At 42.5% G+C, this 13795-nt stretch overlaps 1 protein-coding gene across 1 annotated transcript in view; it reads left to right on the forward strand.

The window, feature by feature from the left end:
* Positions 1–7811, forward strand: part of WWTR1 (WW domain containing transcription regulator 1) — an 88346-nt gene extending 80535 nt beyond the window's left edge. The window contains exon 6 of the mRNA XM_066599118.1: positions 924–7811. Coding sequence (XP_066455215.1) covers positions 924–1105 — 182 coding nt within the window. The 3' untranslated portion in view covers positions 1106–7811. The remainder of the gene's footprint in view (positions 1–923) is intronic.
* The last annotated feature ends 5984 nt before the right edge of the window (positions 7812–13795 follow it).

Genomic DNA, 13795 nt, shown 5'->3' on the forward strand with positions numbered 1-13795 from the left:
GTTATAACTGTGTGACAAGAGCTGTGTGATCATCATCAGTAACTGTCATAGTATAAGAGTGTCTTTGTCCCCCTCTAGGCAATTTCTGTGGTACAATCCAAGCATACAATCCAATCAATAGCATCACATAGGCTAATAGACTGACTAGTTTAAGAACACATAAACCCAAGAAAATTTGAACTGGTCAGAATTAAGATCACATGATCATCTGAGGATAAAGAGGCCAGGAGTTTCAGGTAGAAAGGAATAACTAATAGAGTTGAGCGAGTATACTCGCTAAAGGCAATTGCTCGAGCGAGCATTGCCCTTAGCGAGTACCTGCCCGCTCGAGACAGAAGGTTCGGGTGCCGGCGCGGAGGAGCAGTGAGTAGCGGCAGTCAGCAGGAGGGATCAGGGGGGAGAGAGGGAGAGAGAGAGATCTCCCCTCCCTTCCGCCCTGCTCTCCCCCACAGCTCCCTGCCCGCCGCCGGCACCCGAACCTTCTGTCTCGAGCATGCAGGTACTCGCTAAAGGCAATGCTCGCTTGAGCAATTGCCTTTAGCGAGTATACTTGCTCATCTCTAATAACTAACCAAAATAATACTAGCTCACTTATATACTGGGGGATAGCTATAACACGAAATAAAAAAAATCATGAGTCACTCCTTAATGCATTAAATACATATTTGTATCCGACTTTAACTTGACTTTTTCAAATACTTTTGTTATGTCAAGTGTAAAAGTTTGCTACATCTATATGAGAGTGAAGGTAAAATGAACAGTACTGCTCTGTTGATCAGTGGCTGACAACACCATTGTCTTCATCAGGAAGGCCATCAGTTGAAGAGATTTACACATAAAGGTCAGCTCATAAGGGGAACATTTTCTATGTAAGAAGTTGGCCAGAGTCCTTTTTGTAATTCAATGCAATTTTCTATCTACAGGAGAAATTCTTGGACAACCAAATCTGAACCTAAATCCACAGACCCGTTTTCCAGACTTTCTTGATGCTCTTCCGGGGACGAATGTCGACCTAGGAACACTTGAGTCTGAAGATTTGATTCCAAGTCTGAATGATGTGGAATGTGTGCTGAACAAAAATGACACCTACCTCACCTGGCTGTAGACGCTGGTGCTCAGGCTGACCCGTTCCTGTTTCTTTTTTCCTTTTCCAATAACCTAGCTTTATTGTGTTTTTCTCTTGTGGAAATGTATGATGAGCCTTATAAAAAGTTGTGCTGCCAAACTGCCTCCAGCTGTACTTCAACAGATTATTGTCATATACTTGTTTATGTATAGAATTTTTCCTTATTGTATCACCACTATGCAAAGGCTGTGATGTTATCTACAACAAGCGGTGGCATGTCTACATGAGGCCATCTTTAAACTTTTGAAGTCGGACCTGAACATGGTTTTACTTTATTGGAAGACTAGGTTAGGAGTTACAAAGAGATAACCATGCACAACATGGGCAGTATACTTTATTTATAACTGTAGAACCTAATGCATATAACCGTTTTAATATAAGCTTTACAAATCATTGTAATATTACAAATGTGCTGGAAATAGAATAACAAGTAGATTTTTTATGCCAAGCTACCTAGGATGTTCTCTTTTTGTGTGATTTTTTTTTTTTTTTGCAGAAGCACAAACATTATGTTTAGAGTTGTTCTTCAGTATATTACTGTATAGCTTTTAGATGGGGAAAAAAAAATCTTCCAAGTAGCATTATGTTCTATAATCGTGAGACACTACAATGTTGACCAGTTTGGTACTAACTACCACCATTATTACTATTTTTTTTCCTTTTTTTTTTTAACAATGTGACTACAATCTTTTTTTTTATGGTATTTTAATGCATATTAGATTTTATTGTTTATTGTATTAAGCACTATGTTTTTTAACTAATTGTAACTGATAAATTCAGGCTTTTTTTATAATACAATGTGACAGTATCTCTGAGACTATCAAAGGGAGCTTTCTAAGTACAAAATTAGGTATTGTCTGAAGTGGGTTACTGAAAAATATCACAAAATTGGAGGGTAATTAAGAAATTCATTTAGCTTCTATATGATATATACTGGAACCCACTTTATGCATTCTTGTTACTTATAATGTTATGATAAAAAATATATTATTTTTCTATCCTGACCTTCCAACGATGAACTCTTATTCATTAGCTACAGCTGGAGAGCAGGGACTATTTGCAATATATCGTATATTACGTTGGAAATGTGGGACTGATTAAGCATTGGAAGTACCAGTTATGCAGTAATAGTCACAAATGCAGATGACGTCCTAAAAGTCCATAATACTTCTTGAATCATTATAATATTTATATCAAAAGACTAAACTTTATTTGTAACTTTTTAACTAAACCCATTCTAAAGGCATTATTGATCAAAGTCTCTTGTTTCCACAAGAGATACTCTTTGCACTTACAGCGGGTATATGGGATGACTCCCTCCTAAAGGTCTTGCAGTATGCATGCTCATTTACAGACCTGTTTTTTTTTATTTTGGGCAGATGAAGAATGATCCACATTTTGAAAGTGCAGTTACTGGAGACAAGAGGCCTACAGATGGGGTTTTTAACGAGGGTGGAGAAAGATATAAATATATCTAATATTAACACTTTCTAGTACTGTAGATTTGCATGAAATAATCTACTTTACCAGATTCATAATCTTGTGCAACGGTGCATTTTAACCAACTTTGGAGAGGCTTAGCATTTTAAAGTCATAATGAAGTAAACTAAGTATACCCAAAAAGAAAGTCATTAAAAGAACACTCTACGCAACACTAATACGCTTTGTCAAACCCAGTGCAGGACCTGAAAGGCGGTGCATAGGTTATGGCGTTACAACCACAATCAGGCAGTGGAGCTGGGGTCACATCCCAATGTCAGCCCTGTTCCACTTGACCACTTCTTGTTACTACAGAAGGTCCTTGAGTTGACTGTTGGAAGACCCTCAATGGGCTCAGTGCATTAAACATCTTCTTTATCCTCCATCTAGGAACAGATTAGGTTCCTGATGCGTTGCCACTGATATCGGGATGATTGCCCTAACCAAAGTTGCTTAACAATGGTGTTTCCATTCCCATATTTCAGCATGAAGGGCGTTATACTTATGCCTTGCACAAACATAATAGCGTGACATCAAAAAGAGAGACCTTGTATCTTGGATGCCCCATCAGGCCCTGCACTAGGTATAACACAACATATAAGTTTTGCCCAGAGTTTCTCTTTGAATACAGTCAGTTGACTAAGAAGTAGTGAAAAGAGGAAGCATATGCCTTTGCGACTTCACAAAATGAGTTTATAGGCTACATTGGTTCATCCAAGTGAATGTCTGTTTTATGAGTCCAGAAATGTAAAGTTCATGGCTCAAGAGTATGAAGATACCTCCATTGCAAAATGTTAGTAGTTCGGAAAAAGGCATTCTTAAGTCAAGAGCCAATGGGTACATTTTAATTTCCACATGAGGAAGTGTCATAGTAATGACAGGTGTCAATGCATTGCATGAGTTAGAGCCAAAGTTGTGTTTTAATCAATGCTGGTGGTGATTTGAAGGTGAATAACTTATGATATCAAAGGTAGACTGTAGACTTGAGTTAGAGATAAAATGAGTATTGATATTAGGTAGGTTGCTTATGGATTGTGGATAGTAGCCATAGACTAGAGAAAGGAATGTCATTGTGACTTGTGAAATAAAATCCTGACCGTTTAGATCGCAACACTCATTTATGAAATAAACATTTTGTAATGAAACATTTGATACATTTTTTCTAACTTTATTATGTTATTTTTAATAAGGAGTTAGTGTTTTACAGCATGTTGCATGGATTTCGAGCAGTACAGTTTTTTGTAGGTTGACATATTAAGGAAATTTTCTGATGTGGCTATCACTGAATTACAAGGGAGCTGAAGCATTTATAGTCATGCAATATGAGAGGTCTGAAAATAAGTCTGAGATCATTTACAGTATGCTTGGCTTAGGTTTAAATGCAGTTTGATATGTTTCCTGCCGTACACCAACAGGGACAACTCTACCCTGACAACAAACAGAACAACATACAAATCAAACAGCAACCAAGTAGATGCCATATTGCATTAAAGAAGTGAAAATAATATGAAAATATGACATTTCTAGCTCCAGTGCGCTCAAACACAATGTTACTATACATATTGGATTATTTTGACACGCGCCAGACCTTACAGTGTTTGACAGACATTGCAATAAGTATCATGTAAAATGCACCAGTCACCAATAAAACATTCTTTGTGTGGACATTGGAAATAGGTCTGATTTTACCATTCTCATTTTCATACTACAGCCATGTTTATAAGGCCTTAAGAACAGTTATATATCCTACAGTGTTATTAATGGTGTCAAGCAGCTGAACAAATATGGGGGTGGTTGTGGATTAAAACCCACCCACACTTTTTTCTTTTCAATAGAGAAGACCTTTTTTGAAAATGGCATACAGTACTTCAGGAACATGGGAGCTATATGTTTATCTTTTGCCTCAGTCTGTCTATAGTCAACCATATTGAGCTACTAATTAAAGGTGTTGTTCAGGCAAATACCATTGATGACCTATTTTCAAGTTAGGTCATCAATAGTTGATCGCAGATGATCCTTTGCTCGGGATCTCAACTGATCAGTCACCCACTGTCTGTGCAGCAGGGCCAGACGTCGTCATTGGGGTCAGAAAAGGAAGTCTCGGAGGCAGCTTCATTCCCTTTAAAATCAATGGAAGCAAAACCACCTTTGAGACTTTTCGTCTAACCCTGATGATGATGCCTGCTGCACTAATAGCTGGCTGGATGATCAGCTGGTCCCCAAGGATCTTGAGCGGTGTATTCCAGGCAATCAACTATTGATGACCTATCCCGTGGATAGGTCATCAATAGTATCTGCCCAGAAAGTCCCTTTAACACTCCAGTTCTTCCATGGGAAGTCACAAGGAGATTGTCTTGAGTATCTTCCCCCGCCACTCTTATATATGCACCAAGGGCATAGCCATTAGTTTTGTTCCACGCTTGGCCAAACAGTGATTCAGCCACTGAACTGTATAATCAAGAAAGCGGCTGATTGTTGCGGCAGCCGACCTAAACACAACTCTTTTAATTGTAATTGTGCCAAGCAGCTTCCATGGCAATAAGCTGCTTTTTTCAACTTATAAGGATGCTCAGTTTGGCAGAAGAAGGCAGCAGATTGCTATGGCAGTCACCCAGCATATAAATCGCAGAACCAAGACAAAAGTAGTTCAAACCTAGACCCTTCCCATGCACAAAGTTGCACTTGGACTCAGAAGTATAAACTGAGAGTAGGGGCCCTGCACAAGCTTATTTCAACTTCCTGAATGCTGGGTGTTCCTGCTTAGTGGTTGCACTAGTATTACCATTATGCTAGTGTTAGGAGACATTTTTGGGGCAGTGTATGACCCAATTTATTGAGAACTGTAAGAGTTACATTACATTACTTGGTGAGAAGGAAAGGGCAACAAACAAAATTAGTTTTTGGGCACAGCTGAAAACTGTGCTGACATGGTCTTACAGAAATTCAGCACGGTTTGCAAATAGATTGTTAATCGCTGCATGATGTTCAAGATAAAGATTTACGCCAAACTGGGCGTAGTTGCGGTTAAACCACATCACAGTGCATTTTTCAGACACGTATCGGCCAACCAGCATCCACTACATTTGGCTATGCCCTAAAGTTTACGTTGGGAGCGTCAGTGCCTCTGATATGCATTATATAAGGCACAAAATGAAATATATTATCTTTACCAAGGCAGTGTCAGTGGCAATTGTTTTTCCAACCTAAGCCAAAAGTATTGAATGTCTTGCATATGGGTTGTTGCAGTAGGCAGGTAAATCATACTAGCTATTCAAATTGAATACAAATATGTTTCTTCTTTGAACTCCTTTTGTTTGACCCATGGTCATACTTCGTAGACTCAAAGACTGGTAGAGTTGGAAGGGACCTCCATGGTCATCGAGTCCAACCCCATGCTCAATGCAGGATTCACTAAATCATCCCTGACAGATATATGTCCAGCCTCTGTTGAAGGATTTCATTGAAGGAGAACTGACCAGTTCTGACCATAAGCTCACCTCCCAGATGTAGCCTTGTCTCTCCTGTCCATGTGGACAATTGCCAAACAAAGTAGGAAGTGGCTTCCGCTGATCACAGAGAACAGCGTGGCTATCACATTTTTCTGCTAATCTTTCACATCATTGCATTAAATCATAGCGAGTATTAACACATTCATATGATCACTTGATTACAAGGTAGGACTGGGCAACAAACCACTGGACACCAGGGACTATGGCACTAAACCACTAGAAGGGAGATGTTAGGGGGCCAAGTCAGACAGCCGTGAAACATTTGGCTGATCAGCTTTTGGTGAGCTAAGGGCTCACACACTTGTAAATGGGTCCTTAACAGTCTGCTCCGGGCTAAGTACAACTTTAATGTAACTGAAAACTGTTCAGGTCTTAGAATTCATCCAAGGTAGATAATAATGTTAGTCTTGATGTGGTTGCTGTAGGTTATAGTAGATCTAAACACATTGCATTTTGGTATCAAAGTCTAGAGGTGGCCATACACATTAGATAGAAGTAGGTTGTCTTAAGACTATCTTTCCCCGCCATCCTTATATATGCACCAAGGGAATAGCTGTTAGTTTTATTGTTACGCCAACTGAGCCATACACATTTTAGCACATATTGGCCATTACAGTTAATCAAGATGGCCATATACGTTCAATGACAGGAGGCAAAGGACAAATGATCTTTCACTGCAAACATTCTTTCTCAGCAAGATGGTTTCCAGACAGTGTTGGTCTTCGGTCAGTTGAAAGGTTCATCTGTTATTAAATTTCACCTGCCGAACAATAGTTTTGTTTGAAATTGTCTGTTTTACACTAGTGTGTATGACCACCTTTACCCCCCCTCAAAGACTGAAAATTCAGTGTTTAGCCAGAGGTATGGAGCTCTAATGGCCCCAAAGTTTTACTTACCTGAATGATGATCTGGCTATCTTCTACTAGACCACGCCTAGTCGTATATATAAAAAAATACTTCAACTTTTATTGGTGACTGCAGATATTGGACCTCCTGCATCAAAAGAGCCTCAGTGTTGTCTATAATGAAAAATCCGATTTTCCAAGTTGAGTATGAAAATCAAGATGTAATCTTGATAGGCAACACTAAAACTTACTTACTTACGTAAAACAGATTTTATGAGGACCAATGTGTCTGTTGCATGTATATATAGACAGTGTGGTCACCGATACAGGAGGTTCTTGACAGCTAGGGATGAAGGGGGCCTCAGAACATACAGACAGGGCAATTGAAGAGTAAATGCATAGCAGCAGGGGGCAATATATTTTATGATTATTGGAATACAAAAAAGTGGTTTTCCTTGTGGAGTTAAGCTTTAAGTGATTGAATGTGAAGTTGCACGTTACAAACACTATTGTCACTATTGTGTAGCCCTATGCTGACCGGCACTTCATCAGTGCAGTATTTTGTTGAGGTTTAATTGCATGAAATAATTGTTTTATTCTGTAACATGTAAGTTTTAGACACTACAGTTAAGCAGAATTGTTCTGTAATCTGCGCATTCTTATGTACTTTATGCTCAAGTGAGTGGTTTGTTTTTTGTCTGCATATGAACGTTTGCTGCCTATGAAGCCAAGGGCCGCATGGATAAAACAAATTGCAAATACTCATTGTTATTCTTTTATTATACCATTTTATTTAAATATCCAGCTCTGCTTCTTTTTTGGGCAACTATGCAATAAACCCTCCAAAAAGTATCTTGTTTCGTATTTGATTTGCATTCGTCTCTTTCTAATTTGCTAATGCCACGTCCAAGCTGGACGCAAAACACCTTGTCAGGATCGGACTTAATTTGTTGTCCAAAAAGGAAAGTTATACATATAATATATTAATACGGAGAACACAAAATATTAATAATGTAACCAAAAAGTGAGGGAATAGGAAATCTGACCCTAACCTACTAATACCTAACTAAAAGCGGAGCGCTTGCCCTGATAAGAGTGAGCCCATGTCAGGATCCTGGGACAACCCTGACTCCCTAGTTGGGAGACAGGGATAATGTTTAGTACTATATATATAGTATAGATATTTAAAAACAAGCATGCAATACTTCAGATGAAAAACCAATGCAGAAATAGCAATAGTCAGGAGACGGATGTTACAACAGTCCAAATATCCTGAACACCAAATAGACGTATCTGACAGTGGAACAGGACAGGAGCCACCAAGGTGACCAGGAGCACCTTCAGACTAGAAGTATAACCAGCGTCCTCCATGACAAAAAGGAATATAGGTGTATAAACATTGGTTAACTGGCCATCTGGAACACATGGTGCCTAGCCGACAATTCCATCCACACCATCAGAGAAGGGATCATGACAGTGTCCCACACCGGAATGACACAGGGCACGCATCGGCATGTAGATTACGCGGGCCAGGGCTGAAGTTGTGACACCAGCAACCCGGTACCGATGTGGCATGCCTAGCGAGTCATGATTGCTAAAAGGGATGCAAAATCTTAGAAAGGTACATCTCGCAACCAATTTTTTTAGGACTGTGCATGTGCAGCCATTGCTCTGCAGGGTTATCACCTATCTCTGCATTTCTAAACAGTCTTCAACCATACAGGACTTCTTTCCAGTGTTTATGAAAAAATTGATATGTCCATGATTTTTTTAGTTGAGAAGCTTTTGCAGTTTATTATAATTGTAATTATCACCATCGTACAGTTCACACTAAATGTTGACCAGTTGGCTCTTGAAGTTGGTGTAGGAAGCAGAAAAATAGACAAGTGTAGGGATCTGAGCGACTTTTGACAAGGGCCAAGTTGTGATGACTAATTGACTGGTCAGAGCCAGTCCAAAATAGCAGGTCTTGTGGGGTGTTCTCTGCTTGTAGTGGTTAGTACTTACCAAAGATAGTCCAAGGAATGACAAATGGTGAATCAGCGGCAGGGTCATGCGTGCCTAAGGATCATTGATGTGCACAGGTTAGCCCATCTGGTCCAATCACACAGAAGAGCTATTGTAATACGATTTGCTGAAAATGCTTATCTGGGAAAGAGATGGCACCAGGATGCACTATGGGAAGAAGGCAAGCCGGAGTCATGTTCTGGGCAATGTTCTGCTGGAAAATTTTGGGCCCTGACACTCATGTGGATGATACTATGACACATACCACCTACCTACACATTGTTGCAGCCCAAGTTCTTGACAGTGGTATTCCCTAATGGGCCTCTTTCAGCAGTATAATGTGTCTCTCCATAGAGCAAAAATTTGCACAATTTTCTGGATTTCTTAGTAAAGCTGTCTGAAAATTTACTCACTCTCACTGCTTGAAGAAAACATCCACTCTTCTCAGCACTTTCAAAATTTGGCAAGTGCTGAAAAAGTTGCAGTTAAATTTGATGCATGTCACAATTTGCAATTATTTTGTACAGTTTATGCCAAAAGTTGGTGTAAACTGCTTAGTAAATATAGGCCAGTTAACGTTTCTGAACAGTGAAGTCTATCATTGACAATTCACTACAGACATCCCTTTACCACAACCTAGTAGACTCAGACAAGTTTCTTAGGAATGAGTATTTTCATCCCAGACACACAAAAAAAGTATCATTTACAGTCCTGGAATATGTTATATCCAGAAAACCACATGGCAGGATGCACTTCTATAAACTGAAAGACATGTGAAGAAGCCAAAGACCAAACCTAAGGTTACAGACAGGACATTCATAGAAAACCAGGAGAGTATATTCTACATAAAATATTTCTGGTTCGAGGTTAGGAATGATTTGCATGATTTTTTTTGCTCACGATTGCTTGATTGGATGCTAATTCAAGGATTTTCGTGTTTTGCAAGGCGATCTATAGGTATATGCATATGTACACATGCGTATATCTTCTGTTTTAAAATTTAGGAGGATTAATATGTATGGTATAAACATACAGCCGTCAAACAAGCAAATACAGTACATATCACAAGCATACAGAATGACAGAAGCCAATGCAGAAGAAGAGAGGGCCCTGCCCATAAGAGCTTAAAATCTATAAGGAAAAGGAGAAAGAAGGTGAGGCCGTGGAAGCACTATATATAACTGTGTATTTGGTGGTGAGGGGTATGGTAGGTTGTAAGTTTAAAGATTTTAGTTTGCTGGAGACAGTTAATGTTGGGGTAGTAAGGTTCAAAGAAGGGGAAATGTATAGAGGCCCTTGGCCATGGGCACTATCTGGCATGGGGGACTTACCAGAGTCTGAACCAAAATGTGGATTGCGCGGCTCTTCTGTACTGGGGCTAAACACACCTCAGAAGCCTAAAATTGAAAAAACAAGATCTCCTCTGTGCAGAGGGTCAATTAAATTGAAGAAGGGTGGAGGAATATAAATACCTTATGTGTGCAGCAGTACAACACATTAATAATAGAGATGAGCGAACGCGTTCGTCCGAGCTTGATATTCGTGCGAATATTAGGGTGTTCGGGATGTTCGTTATTCGTAACGAACACCATGCGGTGTTCTGGTTACTTTCACTTCCTTCCCTGAGACGTTAGCGCGCTTTTCTGGCCAATTGAAAGACAGGGAAGGCATTACAACTTCCCCCTGCAACGTTTAAGCCCTATACCACCCCCCTGCTGTGAGTGGCTGGCGAGATCAGGTGTTCGCCTAATATAAAAGTCGGCCCCTCCCGCGGCTCGCCTCAGATGCGGTGTGAGTTAGATGAGGGACAGTGCTGTTTATACCGGAGCTGCTGTAGGGAAAGAATTGGTAGTTAGTGTAGGCTTCAAGAACCCCCAAAGGTCCTTATTAGGGCCACTGATAGCTGTGTGTTGGCTGCTGTTAGCAGTGGGATTTTTTTTTTTCTCAAAATCGCCTCTGCAGACCGTTGCACCTGGCATTAGGGACAGAAGTGCTGCATAGGCAGGGAGAGTGTTAGGAGTGAGTGTAGCCTTCAAGAACCTCAACGGTCCTTTCTAGGGCCATATTTATCCGTGTGCAGTACTGTCCAGGCTGCTGTTAGCTGTGCTGCATTTTTTTTGGGCTTCTCAAAATCGCCTCTGCAGAGCATTCCACCCTCCATTGATACTGCAGGGAAAGAATTGTATAGGCAGGGCCACAACACAGTTATTATTCATAGAATATACGCAGTGCTGCCTGTTGGTGGGAAAAAACTGAAAACAAATCTATTTGTCCAGCCTCTGTCCGTCCTTACGGGCGGTGGAGACGTGTGAGCTGCGTGAAGAACAGTGCTAAATCATACGCACCCAGCTACGCTTTACTGCTGGCTTCGCCATTTGCTTTCCTTAATTGGGAAAAAAAATACCTGCTCTGCCAGAGTTATAATAACTCTGCTACCCTCACGTTCTGTGACACATAAGCAGGGACACAGCACAGTTATTAAACTTCTCATGTTCATAGAATATACGCAGTGCTGCCTTTTGGTGGGAAAAAACTGAAAACAAATCTATTTGTCCAGCCTCTGTCCGTCCTTACGGGCGGTGGAGACGTGTGAGCTGCGTGAAGAACAGTGCTAAATCATACGCAGCCAGCTACGCTTTACTGCTGGCTTCGCCATTTGCTTTCCTTAATTGGGAAAAAAAATACCTGCTCTGCCAGAGTTATAATAACTCTGCTACCCTCACGTTCTGTGACACATAAGCAGGGACACAGCACAGTTATTAAACTTCTCATGTTCATAGAATATACGCAGTGCTGCCTTTTGGTGGGAAAAAACTGAAAACAAATCTATTTGTCCAGCCTCTGTCCGTCCTTACGGGCGGTGGAGACGTGTGAGCTGCGTGAAGAACAGTGCTAAATCATACGCACCCAGCTACGCTTTACTGCTGGCTTCGCCATTTGCTTTCCTTAATTGGGAAAAAAAATACCTGCTCTGCCAGAGTTATAATAACTCTGCTACCCTCACGTTCTGTGACACATAAGCAGGGACACAGCACAGTTATTAAACTTCTCATGTTCATAGAATATACGCAGTGCTGCCTTTTGGTGGGAAAAAACTGAAAACAAATCTATTTGTCCAGCCTCTGTCCGTCCTTACGGGCGGTGGAGACGTGTGAGCTGCGTGAAGAACAGTGCTAAATCATACGCACCCAGCTACGCTTTACTGCTGGCTTCGCCATTTGCTTTCCTTAATTGGGAAAAAAAATACCTGCTCTGCCAGAGTTATAATAACTCTGCTACCCTCACGTTCTGTGACACATAAGCAGGGACACAGCACAGTTATTAAACTTAGATAATTCATTCACTAGAGGCAGTGGGGCCTTTCGTTTTCCAAAAAGGGCAAAAATTATATTTGGCCTGCAGTCTTGCGCCAATTTATTTCCTGCCTGTGAAATCAAATCACTGGTAATACAGCATGCTGAGGGGTAGGGGTAGGCCTAGAGGACGTGGACGCGGCCGAGGACGCGGAGGGCCAAGTCAGGGTGTGGGCACAGGCCAAGCTCCTGATCCAGGTGTGTCGCAGCCGACTGCTGCGCGATTAGGAGAGAGGCACGTTTCTGGCGTCCCCACATTCATCGCCCAATTAATGGGTCCACGCGGGAGACGGTTATTAGAAAATGAGCAGTGTGAGCAGGTCCTGTCCTGGATGGCAGAAAGTGCTTCGAGCAACCTATCGTCTACCCGCAGTTCTGCGCCGTCCACTGCTGCCAATCCGAGTCCTCTGTCTGCTGCTCCTCCTTCCTCCCAGCCTCCTCACTCCACTACAATAACACCTGCTCAGGAGCGGGAGCACTCCCAGGAACTGTTCTCGGGCCCCTGCTTAGATTGGGCAGCAGCGGTTCCTCTCCCACCAGAGGAGTTTATCGTCACTGATGCCCAACCATTCGAAAGTTCCCGGGGTCCGGGGGAAGAGGCTGGGGACTTCCGCCAACTGTCTCAACAACTTTCTGTGGGTGAGGAGGACGATGACGATCAGACACAGTTGTCTTGCAGTGAGGTACTAGTAAGGGCAGTAAGTCCCAGGGAGCAGCGCACAGAGGATTCGGAGGAAGAGCAGCAGGACGATGAGGTGACTGACCCCACCTGGTGTGCAACGCTTACTCAGGAGGACAGGTCTTCAGAGGGGGAGTCAAGGGCATCAGCAGGGCAGGTTGCAAGAGGCAGTGCAGTGGCCAGGGGTAGAGGCAGGGCCAGACCGAATAATCCACCAAGTGTTTCCCAAAGCGCCCCCTCGCGCCATGCCACCCTGCGGAGGCCGAGGTGCTCTAAGGTCTGGCAGTTTTTCACAGAGACGCCTGACGACCGGCGAACAGTGGTGTGCAACATTTGTCGCGCAAAGCTCAGCCGGGGAGCCAACACCAACAGCCTCACCACCACCACCATGCGCAGACATATGATGGCCAAGCACCCCGCAAGGTGGGACAAAGGCCGTTCACCGCCTCCGGTTTGCACCCCTGCCTCTCCCCCTGTGCCCCAACCTGCCACTGAGATGCAACCCCCCTCTCAGGACACAGGCACTACCGCCTCATGGCCTGCACCCACACCCTCATCTCCGCTGTCCTCGGCCCCATCCAGCAGTGTAGTTCAGCGCACCGTTCAGCCGTCGCTTGCGCAAGTGTTCGAGCGCAAGCGCAAGTACGCCGCCACGCACCCGAACGCTCAAACGTTAACCGTCCGCATCGCAAAATTCATCAGCCTTGAGATGCTGCCGTATAGGGTTGTGGAAACGGAGTCCTTCAAAAGTATCATGGAGGCGGCGGCCCCGCGCTACTCAGTTCCCAGTCGCCACT

Source organism: Eleutherodactylus coqui, chromosome 1 (genome assembly GCF_035609145.1).
Source record: "Eleutherodactylus coqui strain aEleCoq1 chromosome 1, aEleCoq1.hap1, whole genome shotgun sequence".
Taxonomy (NCBI): domain Eukaryota; kingdom Metazoa; phylum Chordata; class Amphibia; order Anura; family Eleutherodactylidae; genus Eleutherodactylus; species Eleutherodactylus coqui.